The sequence below is a fragment of the Bolinopsis microptera genome, chromosome 1, assembly GCF_026151205.1.
Source record: "Bolinopsis microptera isolate Bmic1 chromosome 1, MBARI_Bmic_1.0, whole genome shotgun sequence".
Taxonomy (NCBI): domain Eukaryota; kingdom Metazoa; phylum Ctenophora; class Tentaculata; order Lobata; family Bolinopsidae; genus Bolinopsis; species Bolinopsis microptera.
In genome coordinates this window covers 24,049,659-24,070,283 of record NC_087072.1, presented here as the reverse complement: position 1 = coordinate 24,070,283, position 20,625 = coordinate 24,049,659, and the positions used below count along the sequence as shown (strand labels likewise).

At 39.7% G+C, this 20,625-nt stretch overlaps 3 protein-coding genes across 3 annotated transcripts; all 3 read left to right on the top strand.

Moving 5' to 3' along the window:
• The first annotated feature begins 10,321 nt into the window (after positions 1 to 10,321).
• LOC134820318 (uncharacterized) lies at positions 10,322 to 13,339 on the top strand. Its single transcript, XM_063830547.1, has 8 exons — positions 10,322 to 10,484; positions 10,727 to 10,841; positions 11,063 to 11,144; positions 11,376 to 11,466; positions 11,802 to 11,906; positions 12,080 to 12,160; positions 12,376 to 12,690; positions 12,853 to 13,339. The coding sequence occupies exons 1-8, from the start codon at positions 10,374 to 10,376 to the stop codon at positions 13,222 to 13,224; spliced, it is 1,272 nt and encodes a 423-aa protein (XP_063686617.1). The 5' UTR covers positions 10,322 to 10,373; the 3' UTR covers positions 13,225 to 13,339.
• A 115-nt stretch (positions 13,340 to 13,454) lies between these two features.
• LOC134826026 (uncharacterized) lies at positions 13,455 to 15,153 on the top strand. Its single transcript, XM_063838287.1, has 3 exons — positions 13,455 to 13,879; positions 14,002 to 14,181; positions 14,348 to 15,153. Exons 1-3 carry the CDS (start codon positions 13,463 to 13,465, stop codon positions 14,708 to 14,710), a joined length of 960 nt encoding a protein of 319 aa, XP_063694357.1. The 5' UTR covers positions 13,455 to 13,462; the 3' UTR covers positions 14,711 to 15,153.
• Positions 15,154 to 18,098: 2,945 nt separating this feature from the next.
• Positions 18,099 to 20,574, top strand: LOC134826025 (ribonuclease Z, mitochondrial-like). The gene has a single exon (XM_063838286.1). It carries the CDS (start codon positions 18,127 to 18,129, stop codon positions 20,257 to 20,259), a length of 2,133 nt encoding a protein of 710 aa, XP_063694356.1. The 5' UTR covers positions 18,099 to 18,126; the 3' UTR covers positions 20,260 to 20,574.
• The last annotated feature ends 51 nt before the right edge of the window (positions 20,575 to 20,625 follow it).

Here is a 20,625-nt window from a genome sequence, read left to right as displayed (position 1 = left end):
CTTGCAAAGCTTAATGCACACTACCAGCAAATAGATATAAAGAAGACATCCCCAATGTTCAACTCTCTCGAGATTATCAGTATGGAAGGCAGAAACTTCAAGATAGACCTCAGTGAAACAGATAGAGGACTTGGAGACCCAATGATCTGTTTGCACATGGGGAGGGAGCGGGCGTTGAATATCATACCAAAGAAGCTAAACATCACAATGATGGATGTCTTCGACGTGCAACTGACTAACCTTGCCGTTATATCTGCCCTGCCAAAAACTACCGAAAGCATGTTCATCAGCCTAGCACGCGAAAATGCACTAGAAGCTGACATCCTCGACTTCCACATAATTGTCTCACCCAAACACCATACCTTACGAGAAGAGGATAACGTTCCAACTCAACTACAGCAACAAGAATTCAATACAGACTGTAAAGTAATTGAAACTGGAACTCAATTAACAAAAGACGTAACCGCCATGGAACAAGCTGAAAACCCGGCTGCTAGTGACGAGCTGAAACATCGACGGACGAAGTTGTGAAACTCATTCAAAAACTCTTTAATGAATGTCTTAAGTTTGGTGTATACCCTTGGAACACCACTATCGTTACCCCTCTCCACAAAAAAGGTTGTCCACATGACCCGGATAACTATCGAGCAATCGCCGTGGGCAGCAATTTGGGCAAGTTATTTTCAAATATTTTGCTCAGTCGACTTCTCGAATTCAGAGCTGTACATTGCCCCGAATCACAGAACCAGAGAGGATTTTGCAAGGGGGCCCAAACCTCTGATCATATTTTCACACTTAACACCTGTATTGAAAAATATGTAAAAGTCCAACGGAAAAGAATCTACAGCTGTTTTGTAGACTTTCAGAAAGCGTTCGACACGGTATCAAGAGAAGCACTATTGTACAAACTAAATAAGCTTGGCATGCAGGGGCGGTTTTTTGATTGCCTCCAATACATGTACAGAAACTCAAAAGCAAGGCTTAAAATGGTTAAAAAGCTCTCAGCTTGTTTTGACGTTAATGCAGGAACGGAACAGGGCCACCCCTTGAGCCCAGAACTCTTCAAATGCTATATCTACGAACTCTCCCTCCAGATTAACGCCCTACCCGGAGTGGAAAGTCCCCAACTCAACAACCAACAGATTACTCACCTGCTTTGGGCGGACGATCTGGTCCTGCTAGCCCTTAACAAGGTCAGTCTTCAGCTAATGATTGACCAACTCCACATATTTTGCACTAACTGGGGATTGATTGTTAACATTAAGAAAACTGCGGTCATCATCTTCAATCCCTCAGGAAGGCAGTTACTCGAGAGTAAAACATTTACCTACGGCAGAAGTATTGTAATCCCCTCGGTCAAAAGCTACTGCTACCTAGGTACTCATTTCACAATATGTGGCAGTATGAAGCTTAACCAAGAGCAGCTCAGGATCAAAGGACTTCGAGCATACTTCTCCCTGAAAAAGACGGTTGATCTCTCCTCAATTTCTAAAGAGGCTGTGTTCAAACTCTTCGATGCCCTTATACTTCCTGTCGTCTCATACGGTAGTCAGGTGTGGCTCCCCTATACCAACATTCTCAGCAACATCTGCCAGAAGAAAACACAGTCTGACAAAGACACACTCAGTCAATTAGCGAATGACAGCATCGAGCGCCTGCATCTCTCGCTGCTAAAATGGACGACTGGGGTCAACAAGAGAACTTCAAATATCCCGATATGGGGAGACACAGGAAGATATCCCCTTGGAATACAATTGAGTAAGCTCTTTCTTGACTTCCACAACAGACTCGTCCTCCTTGACAGAAAAAACTCACCACAGATTGTTCGCCATGCTTTTGTAGAGCAAAGAAACCTAGAACTGACCTGGTTCCGAGCATCAAGAGCGCTGACCGACGCATTTGACCCAGGAGCAATTAAACGAACAATTGTCTCGAAGAATGCTCCCATGCCGAACAGCCAACTCGTTCGGAGTAGAATGAGAAATTGGTTCCAAGAAAAGTGGGAAAAAGCTCGACTTGAAAACAAAAAGCTTACATTCTACAACGAAGTCAAAAGCAGCTTTGGATTAGAACCATACCTGTCTCTACCCAATCACAAGAAAACCCGATGTACTACATGGCTGAGGACAAGCTCCCACAAACTTAATATCGAGACGGGGCGATATGGCTGGAAAAACTCAAGCATCTTCTACAGAGCTTGCCACTTCTGCTGCAGCTCAGACAGAATCACCATAGACCTCCTGAACGAGCTCCCGTTTAGTGACATCATTAAAGAAGACGAAGTCCATTTGCTTAAAGAATGTCCTGTCTACAAGGAGATCAGACAAAGAAACAGCACAGACCTTCACAACCTACTCACAAATAGTCAATTCAGTAAATTATTTAATGAAGATTACATTTTGGAGACCAGAAATTTTGTTTATAATCTATTTCGTGAAAGATTTCCTAAAAGTAAGCTATGACTTAGTATCCTTATTTCGTGCACATTTTGAAACCTTTTAATTATTTATTTAAGATATTATGTTTTTATTTTGTTTGGTTGTATAACTTTCATTTAACTGATTGGGATCTGACACATGTAATTTTGTAATGATCTTTCTAATTTCTAATTTCTAATTTTCTAATTTTCTAATAAGATAAAAATAAACATTTTATAATTGTTTTTGATGTTCAACACTGCTAAAAAACAAATACCTACTTGCCCATCGATTAAGCAGTCGCCAAAACAAGGCTCAACGTTAATTTACCTTCACACCTCGTTTTGGAGACTGAAGGATGTCAATAAATAAATAATGGATAACGTTAATACTGAATGTGATGGATAATCAGTAATATCAATAAAATCCACAATCACTAATCATGTTTTCGATGGGCAAGCACTCGCAACTGGATGCTGAAACAAACGGCGCAAGTCTTGCACCGTTCATGCAGCATACGTCGCGAGATATCATGAGCTCCGCTAACTCTGCGATTCTAACGGATGAATTAGGCTACCCCGACAGAAACACAGGTAACAGGGGGTTGTGGAAGGACACGAACACTGTTCGTTAACTCGTACCCCGGGTACCCCCTATATAGATCTATGTCCCGCCTAAGGTTTTTTTTTTACAAATGTCTCAGACCCATAGCTAGATCTGTGAATTTTAGGCAGACCCACTCGACAGCGGCCAAATTTTGCGCATCATGAGCCCCAAGCCCGATAACCACTTTGCCTCCCAATTATATTATCATCTCGTAACTTCATAATGAAGGTTCCGTTATTCATTTAAAGATTAAGTTTTTTCGATTCTGGGCACGTAGCCCGACACGACACGTAGCCGGGGCGAAGCTCCTTTGGTTGGCTAGGGAGGGGGGAAGGCGCAGCCCCCCAAAAATTTTTTGAGAAATTATGTGTTTTAGACGACATTTGGCATTAAAGAAATTTGTAGGACAGTAATAATCAGACATCACAATAATACAAAGTTAGGGGGCTAGGGGGGCGCAGCCCTGGCCTTCGGAAAATTTTTGAGAAATAGGGTGTTCCAGACGACATTTGTACGACAGCAATAATCAGACATTAAAATAATACAAGGTTGGTGGGCTGGGGGGCGCAACCCCCGGAAAATTTTTGAGAAATAGGGTGATTCAGACGACATTTGGCATTAAAGAAATTTGTAGGACAGTAATAATCATACATCAGAATAATATACAGTTGGTGGGCTAGGAGGCTAGGGGAGCGAACCCCCAGGAAAATTTTTGAGAAATAGGGTGATTAAAATGGCATTTGGTATTAAAGAAATTTGGGGACAGTAATAATCAGACATCACAATAATATAAAGTTGGGGGGCCGGGGGGGCGCAGCCCCCCAGAAAATGTTTGAGAAATAATGTGTTTTAGACGACATTTGGCATTAAAGAAATTTGTAGGACAGTAATAATCAGACATCACAATAATACAAAGTTGGGAGGGTAGGGCCGGGGGGGGCGCACCCCCCGAAAAATTTTGAGAAATAGGGTGATTCAGACGACATTAGGCATTAAAGAAATTAGTAGGGCAGTAATAATCAGACATCACAATAATATAAAGTTGGTTGGCTAGGGAGGGGGGGGGGGGCGCAGCCAATCAGAAAATTTTTGAGAAATTATGTGTTTTAGACGACATTTGGCATTAAAGAAATTTGTAGGACAGTAATTATAATCAGACATCACAATAATACAAAGTTGGAGGGCTAGGCAGGCGCAGCACTGGCCTTCGGAAAATTTTTGAGAAATAGGGTGTTCCAGACGACATTTGTGGGACAGCAATAATCAGACATTACAATAACACAAGGTTGGTGGGCTGGGGGGCGCAGTAATAATCAGACATCACAATAATATAAAGTTGGGGGGTTGGGGGGCTGGGGGGTTAGGGTTAGGGTTCTTCACTCAACAGAGTGAAGAATTACCATTCTGGTTGCCAGATTCACTCTTCTAGAGAGGAGACCCACTCTTCTAGTAGGTATAGAGTCAAGACCCACTATTCTAAAATGCAGACCCACCATTCTAGCTGCCAGACCCACTCTTCTAAGGCGAAGACCTACCATTCTGGTTGGCAGCCCCACTCTTCTAGAGTGTAGACGCACCATTCCGATTGCCAGACCCACTATTCTTGAGTGAAGACCCACCTTTCGGGTTGCCGGACCCACTATTCTAGACTCTAGACTCCAGACGCACAATTCTGGTTGCCATATATCCTATATTTTAGTTTAGACCCCCAATTCTGGTTGACACTTGACAGAGTGTAGACTTACCATTCTGGTTGCCAGACCCACTCTTCTAGAGTGAAGACCCACTATTCTAGAATTCTTACCCACCATTCTTGTTGCCAGACCCACTCTTAGCTAGAGTGAAGACCCACTATTCAAGAATTCTGACCCACCATTCTTGTTTCCAGACCCACTACCCTAAGGTGCAGACCCACCATTCTGATTGCCAGACTCACTCATCTTGATTCCCTTGATTGCAGACCCACTATTCTGGTTGCCAGACCCACTCTTATAGATTGCAGACACACCATTATAGTTGCCAGACCCACTCTTCTAAAGTGTAGACCCACCAGACCTATTATTCTAGAGTGAAGACCCACCATTCGGGTTGTCCAAACCCACAATTCTGGTAGCCATATCTCCTATATTCTAGTTTATAGACCCCCAAATCTGGTTGACAGAGTGTAGACTTACCATTCTGGTTGCCAGGCCCACTCTTCTAGAGTGAAGATCTACTATTTTAGAATGCAGACCCGCAATTCTGGTTGCCAGACCCACTATTCCAGATTGTAGACCCACCTTTCTGGTTTCCAGACTCACCCTTCTAGGGCGAAAATCCACCTCTTCTAGAGTGTAGACGTACCATTCTGATTGCCAGACCCACTCTTTAAGGGTGCAGACCCACATTCATGTTGCAAGACCCACTTCTAGATTTCAGACCCACTATTCTAGCTGCAAGACTCACTTATAGATTGCAGACCCACCATTCCAGCTGACAGACCCACTCTTCTCAAGTGCAGATCCACCATTCTGGCTGCAAGACCCACTTTTAGATCGCAGACCTACCATTCTAGCCGCCAGACTAACTCTTCTCAAGTGTAGACCCACCACTCGGGTTGTCAGACTCACTCTTCAAGGGTGTACGTACACCCACCATTCTGGTTGCCAGACCAACTTCTAGATTGCAGACCCACCATTCCAGCTGCCAGACCCACTCTTCTCAAGTCCAGACCCACCACTCTGGTTGTCAGACCCACTCTTCAAGGGTGTACGTACACCCACCATTCTGGTTGCCAGACCAACTTCTAGATTGCAGACCCACCATTCCAGCTGCCAGACCCACTCTTCTCAAGTCCAGACCCACCACTCGGGTTGTCAGACCCACTCTTCAAGGGTGTACGTACACCCACCATTCTGGTTGCCAGACCAACTTCTAGATTGCAGACCCACCATTCCAGCTGCCAGACCCACTCTTCTCAAGTGCAGATCTACCACTCTGGTTGTCAGACCCACTCTTGAAGCCTGAAGGGTGCAGACCCACCATTCTAGTTGCCAGACCAACTTCTAGATTGCAGACCCACCATTCCAGCTGCCAGACCCACACTTCTCAAGTGCAGATCTACCACTGGTTGTCAGACCCACTCTTTAAGCCTGAAGGGTGCAGACCCACCATTAATGTTGCCAGACCCACGTCTAGATTGCAGACCCACCATTCTAACTGCCAGACCCACTTCTAGATTGCAGACCCACCATTCTAGCTGCCAGACCCACTCTTCTCAAGTGTAGACCCACCACCCTGGTTGTCATACCCACTCTTCAAGGGTGCAGACCCACCACTCTGGTTGTCAGACCCACTCTTCAAGGGTGTACGTACACCCACCATTCTGGTTGCCAGACCAACTTCTAGATTGCAGACCCACCATTCCAGCTGCCAGACCCACTCTTCTCAAGTCCAGACCCACCACTCGGGTTGTCAGACCCACTCTTCAAGGGTGTACGTACACCCACAATTCTGGTTGCCAGACCAACTTCTAGATTGCAGACCCACCATTCCAGCTGCCAGACCCACTCTTCTCAAGTGCAGATCTACCACTCTGGTTGTCAGACCCACTCTTGAAGCCTGAAGGGTGCAGACCCACCATTCTAGTTGCCAGACCAACTTCTAGATTGCAGACCCACCATTCCAGCTGCCAGACCCACACTTCTCAAGTGCAGATCTACCACTGGTTGTCAGACCCACTCTTTAAGCCTGAAGGGTGCAGACCCACCATTCATGTTGCCAAACCCACGTCTAGATTGCAGACCCACCATTCTAACTGCCAGACCCACTTCTAGATTGCAGACCCACCATTCTAGCTGCCAGACCCACTCTTCTCAAGTGCAGACCCACCACTCTGGTTGTCAGACCCACTCTTCAAGGGTGTACGTACACCCACCAGTCTGGTTGCCGGACCCACTTCTAGATTGCAGACCCACCATTCCAGCTGCCAGACCCACTCTTCTCAAGTCCAGACCCACCACTCGGGTTGTCAGACCCACTCTTCAAGAAAGCAAACCCACCATTCTGGTTGCAAGACCCACTTTTAGATCGCAGACCCACCATTCTAGCTGCCAGACCAACTCTTCTCAAGTGTAGACCCACCACCCTGGTTGTCAGACCCACTCTTCAAGGGTACAGACCCACCACTCTGGTTGTCAGACCCACTCTTCAAGGGTGTACGTACACCCACCAGTCTGGTTGCCGGACCCACTTCTAGATTGCAGACCCACCATTCCAGCTGCCAGACCCACTCTTCTCAAGTCCAGACCCACCACTCGGGTTGTCAGACCCACTCTTCAAGGGTGTATGTACACCCACCATTCTGGTTGCCAGACCAACTTCTAGATTGCAGACCCACCATTCCAGCTGCCAGACCCACTCTTCTCAAGTCCAGACCCACCACTCTGGTTGTCAGACCCACTCTTAAAGGGTGCAGACTCACCATTTAGCGGCCAGACCCACGCTTCTCAAGTGCAGACCCACCACTCTGGTTGCCGGACCCACTCTTCTAGAGAGTGAAGACTCATTATTCTCGTATCCAGATCCACAATTTCGGTTGCTAGACCAACTTCTAGATTGCAGACCCACCATTCCAGCCGAAAGAACCACTCTTCTCAAGTGCAGACCCACCATTCTGGTTGTCAGACCCACTCTTCAAGGGTGTAGACCCACAATTCTGGTTAACAGACCACTCTTTAAGGGTAGAGACCCATCATTCTGGTTGCCAGACCCACTTCTAGATTGCAGACCCACCATTCTGGTTGCCAGACCCACTTCTAGATTGCAGACCCACCATTCTAGCGGCCAGACTCACTCTTCTCAAGTGCAGACCCACCATTCTATGCAACAGGGGTGAATAATATCAACAAATAAAGATTGTTTAATTTTTGCAAAAAATTTCTCGTCATGTGACAACCCTTCCCAACCCCCCTCAACCCCCTACCCCTCCCCCCTAAAAAACTCATCGGATTTTTGCTTCCCGCGAACATGATTTTTTCTGAAAATTTTTGTCAAGCCAGATCTGTAAATCTATCAAATATGTAAAAAAAAAACCTTAGTCCCGCCGGAGAGAGCCCACCACCAGTCATATCGAAAGCAGCTTTTAATTCTGCATTATAAATATCACGTCGTCATAATAAATAATATACATTACATTAATATTAAATATACATTGTCATATGACAAATTTTACACTGCAATCATAGTCGACGATAACTAAGTATCTTCTAATTCTTTTAAATCTGAGGCATATATAATTGATGTATCGAAAGGATTTTCCCTTTTTTACCACCTTACCATTTTGATTGATTTTGCACATGACTGACATGTTTTAACTGGAGAAAGGGTTCGCACAGTGGTAGTTTTATAAACCACTTTTAATTTATTGACCTATTATACCTAGTGGTAGTTTTATAGACCACATTTAATTTATTTACTTATTATACTTAGTATTTATTTTTGGTGACTGTATCACCCAGTTTTAACATTTGATAATTGTACAGTTTATTGACGACACTTTGACTGAATGTTGTTTTATATTCTAATTTATATTCTAGATATTTTATTTATTTTTCAACAGACGACAACTTCCTGTTTTTTCTTCTATATTAGTTACTCATATCTCTTTTACAGACTTTTTTACAAGGACATTGACAGATGATACTCACATTAGGCATTCATTATTGCATCTAAATTATTTCACTTGCATTAGGTTTAGAAATTTATTCTCTGGTTAACAGATTTCAAATGTTTAATTAATTTGTAGTATGACAGTAAGGTATATAAGAAGTTATTTAATTTTGCTTGGGCTATTATATTGACTATTGAGGTTTAATGATGATATGGAATTTGAATTCTACATAAATTTACACTATGTGGTTGGGGCATTTTGCATAGTAAATATGGTTACTACTCCTATATATCATATTATTTGATTGGTATACGATTTCTGATTATTTCTCTAGGAATATGATTATTATATCTCAATTTGGCTTTAGGTAGGGTGCCCCGCTAAAAGAACTGGATTCTTCCAGGAAGCATCCCGTGCACAGACCTTGGTCTACATATATTATATATTAAATTATTAACCATTCATTCTGTATGTGCACGAAAATTTATTTCAATAATCAAACCACTACACACTTGGTACTACACACTTTTATGCACAGTACAACTAAAATATTAACAAGAGACAGAAGAGTTTTACATCAGCTCGGCACCGCAAGGACGTTGGCTATAGTTAATAATTTATCAATTTTGGTGGTAAGATATTTATATTTTTCCATATATATAATGATTTGATCCTTTGTAGACATGTGTGATGATGTTATGTCATAATTTTGAATTTACTTTACTTTACTAACACAGCAAGTCTCCTTATGAAACGCTTGGCCTCAGGTGCCATTCCTCCTGTAGTGGTAAATACAAGGGGGACAAATTACCCTTTCTCCAATTGTAGCACTCGGTTCATGTACTGGTTCTTTATCTCATTCTCGTGCAGAGTGTAGAGCTGTTGCATGGTCTTTCCTTGATATGTTGGCGATTTGGGATTGAAAATGCGCAAGTCAAAGAGAGTCCTCTCAAATGTGCTCCACACTACTCTTTTCCTCATACAGTAATACCCTGATTTACTTGCTAGTGACCGTGGTTATTGGAGTAAATTGTTCGATTTTATACTTGAGTACAAGTCAATTTGACTTTTGGGACATATAATCTTACAAAGGATCACGTTTAGGTTCTAAATTATTTTAGGATTGTTGACATTTGTAAGATAGACATGTTTGATAATAATACCCTGATTTACTGCAATTTTTTGGAGAAAGAGAAAAGCCGCAGTATATCAGGGTTTGCAGTCAATCAGGGTATCAATATTTTATGTTCAAATTGTTCATGCTCTAAAAATGTTTTCCTCTGTTAAAGCTCATTTATTTTACTTGAAAATTAACAGCCCTTTTCCAAGATTTTCAAAATCAAATACAAAATTTTAAAGGCCTACTTCAAAATACTGACATGACACTAAGTACAGTCTCTTCCAAAATTAGATCCCCTCTATCAGAAACAATTATAAAATCAATTTCGAGAGAAATTTCATAAAGACCCCCCCCCTGCCCCCCCCCCCCCCCCCCCCCCTTCAAGGTGATCACTCAAATACTGTAGAATATTGATTTTTAGACTCTATTTTTATTACACCCGATTGAAATCACTTGCACAATACAATTACTCATAAGTGCTGACCTTTTTTGACAAGTCAATAATCACACAAAATAATGATGTTTCCCAATTTGAAGGGGATTAATGGAACATAGAACAGTTGGAAGTTGAAGGAAGCCCATGGATGTGTCGTCTCTGGTTCATCTTTTCTTCAATAATCCTACATTTAGCGACATCACTATGGTCATAAATGATGAACCTCTTTATCTCCACAAGATAATTCTTGCTCAGGTAAATTTGTTCATAAACTATAAAAAAAAACAGTATGAAAAAATCAGTATAACAAAGACTTTAAAACAGTTCACAATTGCAAATGTAGGGAAGTACCGAATCAATTTAATGATAAAAATAAGAATAACGTGTGTTAAACTGAAATTACTTGTGAAAGTAGGTAGGTTTTTAATGCTGAACATCTCTCGAATCTCCTAAGGTATAACCCCATCCATATTGATCAAATACTTGTGTGCTTTTAGAGTCCAAAGTTTGCTGCTGCTTTCAAAAATGGAGAAGATCACCACAATACAATTGTTTTGGAAAATTATGACTTCAGCAGGGAGATGAAGTCTTTCCTTAGATCTCTCTATGATGGTAATAAAATCAAATATGTATCATTATATTTAAAGCAAGTCTGGTTTTAAATTTCATATTTATGGCACAAAAAGTAATAAGACACGTCTAAAAGTGAAACTCCAGGACTGACCTCGGTTGTATCAGTTGTTATGAAATGAATATGTATGTATATTGTTTGCAGTGATGTCTAGTTTTTATTTGTAATTTACCCATGTTAAAATGGATGAATTATTTTTCAGGAACAATCAACCTAGACAGTGCTAACATTCAATTTTTGCTGATGCTCAGTGTTGAGTATGGTGTACCCTGGATTGAGAAAAGGTTTTAAGCTTAATGAAGTTAAAATTGTGTGAATTAAATCACAATTTGTTTTACAGCTACCCAATTTTTGAGATATCATAAAGTTAAAAATATTAATAGCCACTTTAAAAAGTGTACTGTTTTATACGTTTTATCTTTCATTAGTCAGAATGTTTATCCTAACTCATTCATGTTGTATATTTTTTGCATGTATAGTGTATACTTACTTTGTATGTAATACTTTTTCATTAGATGTGCTACAACATTAGGGGACTCAGTGCGACCAAGAAATGCACTAGAATTCCTAGAAATAGCGTGTAAAGTGCGAAGTGAGACTCTAGAGGTGTGATAGTGAGCAAGCCTGTGATTTATCTTTGATTTCAAATTGATCAGACTCTATGGGTGCTATCTTATAACCTGCTATTGTTACTAACACCTACATTTAAGATTAGTCGAATGTAGTTGACAGTTGACCAACTTCAGCTTCCTTTCCTTTTGGCCCACAAGAAGCATTAGACCTCATTAATCTTTGCTCAGTTTCTTACAAGTCTGACTATGTCTACCTTCGCAGTTTTATGAGCATGTTGTCATAAAGTATATTGGTTATTGTTAATTCAAATTGACACTATTCGTGAAGTGTGATCATAATTTGATTATATTATAATGACTCCGTTTCAGGAAATCTGTGTCGATATTATGAATGTCTCCATGGACACTATTCATCAATATTTAGAATTGGGTCGAACTTTGCCAAGCAAATTGCTTCTTGATCGATGTGCTAAGGTTGGCATAATGAATTCCATCTAACTTTACTTAAATAGCTTAGATAGTTGTGATTGCCAAGCCTTTAAACCCATTTCAGTGCAATTTAATGCTATGATTCAATGCAGTTTAATGTTCATCATGTTAAGAAACAGAAACCTAAATATCAAATTAAGATTTTAACTTCTAACCAGGTCCTATCCCGATATTCTTATCTATGGAAAGTGTATAAAGACGAGTTATGGACATCTGCAGACATTCAATTCGTATTGAAGGTAGGGAAAGTGTGAGAATTTCAATGAACCCTGAGTTCGAGTTGTGTATGCTATTTAAAGTTACTCTACTGAAAATTCTACTTGCTATACTAGAATAGTAATCTGCCCAAATGACAATAGGTAAAGTACTATTATTTTAAAAAAAAACTAATATGATGCCACATTCTGAATACAAAATGAACTCAAATTCTAACTTTTCTTAATTTTGTTGGCAGGTTATCTCAGGAGAGCGCTCAACGTTCTCAGTGCCAGCACAAGTACTAGCTCTGATTACGTGGTTGGAGCACCAGACAGATCTAGATCAACCCTCTGTAGACCAAACTTTAAAACTAATCCAATACAAATACCTTCCCCACTCCTTCCTTACTAACTTTGTCTCCCCGTGTCTGCATCATCTCACAAAGAGTACGTTACCAAACTTCTTACCTAACATGACAGTCAAACCTTTTACATACTTTGTCAAGACAGACTCACCAGAGGAGAACGCAACTGAAAAGTACACGGGTGTCAGGACATGTTTTTATACGCAGGTTAGTTCATGTGAAATCTTTTACAGCTTACATCTGATTCTTATGGATTCTTATGGAGCGTGTGTGTGTGTGTGTGGGTGTGTATTGGATAATGTGACACTTTCTCTTCTAAGTTTTGTTGTGTAAGAATATGGCGTTATAAAAGTAATACACCATTTTCAGAACTTGCTGGAGATGGATTACCGTGAGTTCACTGTTTCAATGCCTCTCAAACTCTTCAAATACACCAACTCAACGGAAGTGTGTGGCTGCCCCCCAGACATGGACGAATGTGTGTGCAGTAGCACTATCTCAGCATGTCACATCGCTACCGCTGGGGTTATGATCACCATCAACCCTCAGAGAGAAGAACCCATGTTTATTGACAGTGGGAGGGCCTCATTGTACTGGTTTATAGCTAGAAGAGGTGAATCCGTACCATGGTCTAGATTGTGTGGAGTTACTAGGGGTCACTCTCGAATCGATCTGAAATTGAGCGAGATATTAGATTATGTTGGTGATAATGATTCTTTTGTACTTAGCTTTTTCTTATGATTTTTCTTAAAATTTGGGCAGGGTTTTTTATTTCTTTATCGGTATTTTTCTGCTGTTGATCTTTATTTTGGTTTCATGTTGTTTTGTTTTGTATTCAGTTTTAACTTTGTAATCAGATTGTTTTTTATTTTATCTTTACTGACTTTATCAAAATAAGCTCCTTACTTACCTTTAAAGTTACCGAATAACTTAAAAGATCTGTTGTAAAATCGCTAACCGACTGTTTTATTAAGGAGTGATGTCCTCCCAGAAACACGGATACATAATAATCGACTGCAACACCACTTCCTTAGACCTTCAACCGATCCTATTCCTCCTCGAATACTCCTCCGTGCTTTGTGTGACTCTCACTGGAAACGAGGACGTTTCCCTGACCAAAGCGTACAATGAGACTCTGAGAATTTTGTCCATGATAGGACGGTTTGACATTCCCGTGGTACGAAGGACATCTTCAGGAATAGCGGCTCCTGCACACTGCCTGGCTCATATTTGCGAGAAGTTTCCTCACAAAGTAACAGTTGTCTGTCTTGGCCCGCTGACTAATGTTGCAGTGGCTCTGCAGCTAAACAGGAAGTTTCAGAGGAATGTCAAGAGGGTGGTTTGTGCTAGTGACGGTTTTAATGGTCGGCAGATTATTTCTTCCTGGAATTTCAAGGTAAGTTTATTTCCTATAATTACTTGTATTTGATTTGCAACCATTTTGTCTCGAACAACTCAAGTCTTACCTCAACATCATGTGGATTGTGGACCACTCACCACATAAAATTCTGTTTTCAGACGGACATTGAAGCTACTCGCCAAGTATTCTCATCAAGAATACCTGTGGTCCTCCTTCCCAGGAATGTACCGTGCTCTGTTTCTGTGACATCCTATCTCAACTCTAGGGAAGGGACAAATGGGCTCTTTTCAACTATATTCGATTGCAATGATGATTTCTTGTTTAAGGCTTCTATGAAGGTAATTTCTTGATATAAACTTGTTTTGATAGCTCTATAAATATATCACGATATTAATTTTCTCAGTTCATGTATCTCGTTTTTTAGTACGTGTCATAAAAATCCTTTGATCGACCGTTTAATGAGTTATAATCAAAGTTTTAAACCAAATGGTTAAACATTTTCAGAAACATCCCTCCGGAGTAAATTTGCAGAAAGTTGCCACAGCGCTCGTGGCCATGAAACCAAACTTAATCCTCAGAAAAAGAATGGTTAACTTTCGGGATCAGATAGAAAAGTTTTATAATAGCAGCTCTGATACTTCAGAGAGCTGCCCAACATTGTCCGACAACAGATCGTCTCTAACAGTATCACACCCAACCCTCTCAACTCAGACAGTAGACTCATTTTCGTCAGAAATATTGCACGGTATTAGCAGAACAGGTAATAATGTTCTCGTGATTGAGAAAATTGATGTAAATGGACTACTGAAGTTTTACAAGCACATTTATTTGATTGGCTCAAAAAATAGGACCAAGTTTATTTCCTAGCTGTTAGAGACATCCGATACTGTCTTGCTTTATTCATAATTTTATGGACACATTTTTACTGGTATTTATAAGTTTAATGAATTGTACATAGTCATAACTATAAATTTTCAATTATTAAACACTTGAGAGATACAATTATTTAATATTTGGTCAATTTTGTTTCTACATTTCCGATGTATTTCGTTTTTTAATAATTTGAATAATTTGAAGTTGGTAATATTTTGAATTTTCAACTTATGGTTTTTCTCATGATAATATTAATCATATTCTCACTGATTCATTTTGTCAGTTGGAAAGTATTCAGATTGTAAATTTAAATGTAAGATTGTAAATTTAATTATAGCTTTCATCATAGTACACTACACAATTCGCTCATTATTTCTTAGAACCATGTTGTACCTGGGTTTATATCATCTAATTTCATTATATCGTTTAGAACAGTTAACAGTATATTTCCCTGGAGACTATCAACAATCTGTCTGGTACACGCAGAATTGTCAAAGACGAGTAAAAGAAAGCAAACAATTGTTACTATTTTCGGCAGTGTCTAACTGTCTAAGTGCCACCAAATTTTGGAAAAAAATGTCGAATTAGAACATACTTCTGCAAAATTTAAAGAACTGCTTGTTTTTAACAACGGCAACGTTTTCAAAATATTATGTGTGGTGAAGCCTAAGATTGTGTTCTAAATTCAAAATCTTGTCGTTGATGATCAGTAAAAATCATGTCCTATGAGGCTAAAACTGGGTATTTTTGGGTTTACAAAGCATGATTGTCACCTGTAATCACCTAAAATAAATGTGAGATTTATAAAGATCTGTATACTGATGAGGAGGTGAGCATGGAAACTGATTCTGAGTCTTGATTGGTCAGTGCTGTAAGCCGATTGTATATCTGTTGTTACCAGTCACGTTCCCGAACAAACTTAGGTCTACCTTCCGGCTCCCTCCCAGTAACCAGATCTATAATCATAAGGTCACCGCCCGGCTCACCAAAACTACTTCATCTTTACAAGTAACTTCATCTTTAGGTACGAAAATAATGAACAAGATACTCTAACAACAGCATGGGGTACCTGCTAGCTCGCCTCAGTATCACTTCCATCCTCAACGTCGCCTCAATCTCACTCTGCATCAGCGCACTAGCGCTCCCCCGCTGGGTATACCACCGCAACCTAGACAGCATCACAACTCAGGGGCTATCCCGCGTCTGCACAGACGGGGTATGTCTAAGTCAGGTTATCTCAGAATACTTCAGTTACACACTGATCATGGTTTGTTTCGCGGTGTTAGTGCAGATAATAACCCTTGTGTCAGTGCTGATGGGTATCAGAGTGCATTATTTGAACGCTGCTGATGGGTTTTGCCAGTGGGACATTGTTGCCAGGTTTGGGCTGTGTAGCTCTCTCACGTCGCTCTGTATTGCTTCTTTTCTCTTTTCACTGGGATTACAAGACTCGTATGATAATTATGGTGGGAATTTTGCATTCCAGGGTATTTTGGTGAGAAATATTCGGAGTGACAGTTCGTTGGGGGCAGGTCCAGGGCCGTCACATTACTTTTTAAGTGCTTCTATTGGGCTTAATGTTATGTGTTTGTTTCCTCTAGTGGGTATGAATTTGTTTTGATGTTGCGCTGTTAGCTGGTGTTAATGTATACAGTTTGTTTTTTATGGAAAAATGAAACTGTACAAACTTTTATATCAGGAATTTCATTTGAAATAGCAGTGACAGTAATGTTTTTATCAAGACAGCTGTTTTTACGGAACAAATTGTGTTTTAACTCTTCGTTTTTAAATAATTTCTATTCATTTTTAATTCAAATAACAATTTTTATACTAGGTATTTATTATTATTATCTGTAATCATATTTTCCTGTTTCATTCAGTTAATATACCATCTCAATCCAGAATAAGTAAAAAATTATCAGTTAATTAATTAGAATTCAAAACATAATTGATCAGTGATTGTGAAGATGTCTGAATGCAATTATTCAATGATGATTCAGTAAATCGCTTTAAAATAAGTAAATAAATCTAGAATAGGTTTATATTTAATATGTAATAATATGACAGTTATAATTGTTGGTGAATATAGTTAAGAAGTAAGAACTGGTTCATCCTTATTCATTGACTTCATTGTTCATAATTGCATAAAACGTCCCTTTGCAGCTTCAACACTCTTAGAATTGATTGGCGTTACATAACTATAAATTATGGATCGTCAAATAATCGATTTATATGATCCTGAATACCAATTACAATTAGTTACAATGACAGCGTAATCTATGGACAAATCAACATAAAATTCCATCTGTACATGTAAAATAATCCTTCAATTCGGAACGACATATTCTGTGTAAAGGGTTGTTAAACATGATGTTTCATGTTATTTAAACATATGATGACCCATTTTATTTAGCCATCTGTCTAAATTTCTGAATTCCTACTTTTGATCTTTATCATCTTCTCCCTCTTTTTTCTCTTCGCCTTCTTTCCCCTCTTCTTCTTCAACCTCTTCTTCTTCTTCGCCTGGTCGCTTTGAAATATTCCAATACCTCTGTGGGCAGCAGATTAAATCAAATGCAAAACAACAAACAGGAAGTTCGTCTTCCATTTCCGATATGTTGTCATCCTCAACCTCATCAACCTTCTTTTCTGTGTCGGCCATATTGTCGAGGAAGCTGGATTGCAGTTCAATTAATTTACAGTAAACATTCAAGACAATAATCTGATGAAACATTGAAATTTGACAAACATAGTCTGCCTAGCTTTCTAACTTCTACATGGTTGTTCAGTTTACTATATTTAAAGAGTTTGCTATTTTCTGCTTAAATCTAAGTTATGAAATCATAAAATTCAAACAACTATCAAATTTCCGCCGTTAACTCCCCAAAAACAGCCACAGTCAATCAACGACCACAAATAACTTAGCATTACAAGGGTACTAAAAATAAAACTATGCATTCTCAAACTTGATAAACGACATCCTCAGTAGCCAACCAAATCTAAGGGGCCACGTCACGTGATATTTAGTTTCCTGGATTGGATTTGTACATAGTATAAATGTGTTAAGGAGACCTCACATGCTATCAGCTACATCCTTGCTATGCTTGCACTGACAGCTGTGTTGAAAAAGCATGATTAATTTATAATTCCATAATCTGAAAGGTATGTGACCGGTTATATGAATGTTACTTGTTTGCTGCCAAATTCGACATATAAACCTATTTCACGAGATCTGAATACCTACAAGAATGTGTCATCAACTCTGCTTTAGAGAAAGCAGGCATTAGTTCTAGATACTTTATAATTGAAGACCATCAAAATATGCTAGCTCATCCTGAAATAGCTTATCATGAATTTTGTTGAATAATATGTTATGAATTACATTACATCATTAGGTTTATGAACACTGTATGAAATTATCATCCCTTCGCCTAGCCCTAAGAAGATTACACTACAAAGTTTCTGTTGCCGGAAGTTTTGAGCCTCATCTCCATTCAGTAGCCCCCATGGCAGTAGCTGGTATTCAAGTAGTAGGGGGTACCCCTGCAATATCTCCTTCACTGCTTTTCACCGATTCCAAGAACAAGGGATTCCTTATCAATGCCGGAGAGGGGATTCAGAGAATGATTTTGGAGAGTCCTGGGCTAAGAATATCCAATATCACGGACATACTGACAACGAGATTTGACTACAACACAGTAGCGTCAATCCCTGGTATTAGTTTGTTTAGACGGGATCAGCAAAACGTTAACACAACTCACAACCCCCTGACAGTATGGGGAACTGATAATGTTAATGGATTTCTGAGGTCGACTCAGCTGGATTGTTTTGCTGATGAAGTAGGAAGTGATAGGCACCTTGTTTTAAAGAATCTAAAAGATTTAGAGATTCTTGGTGGTATAACTGTGAAAATTGTTCCGCTCATCAGTTCGAATTGTTACGTTTTTTATCTTCCTCAAAAAGATGGTAACGTGAACAAAATGAAGTTAAAAGAAATGAACGTTCCAAAGAAACTTTTAGCTACCCTGTTTAAGACGGGGTCAGTAGAGCTGGCTGGTGGAAAGATCGTTAACAAATCTGATGTGTTAGATCCTGTTGAACCTGCCCCTGTTTTTATCATTGTCGATGCTCAATCGGATGAAGAGTGCAAAGTTCTTTCTAAAATCGATTTCAATGCGATGATTGATGAGTCTAAACAGACTCTCATGTTAATGGTTCACTTTAGTGGCAAAGACATCACCGTATCGGACCATTACAGGAAATTCATTGATAGTTATAAAGATATTGATCACCTGCTCATGTGCAAAAACCCCTTATCTCGCATTCTCTTTGATTGTGCACAGCGAAATGCTATCATGAGTTCAGTCCTACCTGTAGAGAAACTATATGAACCCACCGAAGAAGGCAGCACCGATTTAACTAACATGACAAAAGATCCTGAAACCTCTATTACACTATCTGAACATCTATTAAAATACAGCATGTACCCCACCCAGAAGTCGTCAGCTGGTTGGCACAGAAACAATGTTATCCTCAAAAAGTCCTTCAATTTCAAGAATGAAGAAGAATCTGCCAGAAAGATTTACAATTGTTTTATTGCGGATCAGAAACCGGAGATGCCAGCCAAAAAACTCCGAAGAGGCTTCTCCTGTCCAGACATAACTTTTCTGGGAACCACCTCAACCTACTCCTCAACCTTCCGAAACGTCAGTGGGATTTTACTGCTGTGCTCGGAAGGTTTCAGTGCTTTACTGGATGCTGGAGAGATGACTGTTGGTCAGATGATCAGATTATACGGACCTGACAAAACAAAAGAGCTCATCGGTAAACTTAACTTCCTGTACATTTCTCATATACATTTTGATCATTGTGGGGGGTCAATGTCAGTCGCTGAATACTATTATCAAGTTAATAATAAGCCTCTTACCATTATCTGTCCTATAAGAATGCTACCCTGGTTCAAGTACCTTAGTTCTGTGTTCAAAATACCCCTTAACTTGGTTCCAATTGGAAAGTTATACCAAGACAAAACCATGCTGGATGATCTGACCAAGGAGCATGGTGTTAAGATTGATTTGTGCCCGGCAATGCACACAAGAGACTCCTGGTGCGTAGCACTAGCATCTGAAACCTGGAAAGTTGCTTATTCTGGTGACACCCTGCCCAACTCCAAGTTTGTGGACATTGGAAAGGACTGTGACATTCTCATTCACGAAGCGACACATCAGAGCACATTGGCAGAAGATGCAGCCAAGAAGAAGCACTCCACTGTTGGACAAGCCATTGAAATTGGTAAACAAATGAAGGCTAGGTACACTGCACTGACTCACTTTAGTTTGAGATACCAGAAACTTCCTCCCATCATTGATGAAACCGTTCCGGATAATGTCTTGTTTGCTCATGATTTCACTAAAATTACTGAAGAAAATGTGGAAACTTGGTGCAGAGCGACCGATGCTCTTCCCTTGCTTTTCCCCGACCATTACAAAGATCTCTCGAAGCAATCTTACTATAAAAACAAGAAACCATTCAATACATTATGATAGTTTTACTGTGCATTTATAATGAATGATAATGGAAGTTGGTTTCAATAGATATGTCTGGATTTTTAATTTATAAATTATTTCAGGTTTTATTTTTACCAGAAACCTTCAAATTGTTTTTATTTATTGATATAACACGACTGTACTTCAAGAGTTTTACACCGAAGTTTTTATTTAAATGTGGTTTGTTAACCAATTCCTTAATTTATTTATAAAGAAACCGTCTCTCGTTACAGTGGGTTCTTAAGGGGATCACATTAGCCGGTATCAGGTATCAATTTTATAAGTTACATTTTTATATCTGAATCACTACAACTTCACAGTGTTTTCTTTATGAATTGAGCCTTGATATGACGACTGTCACAG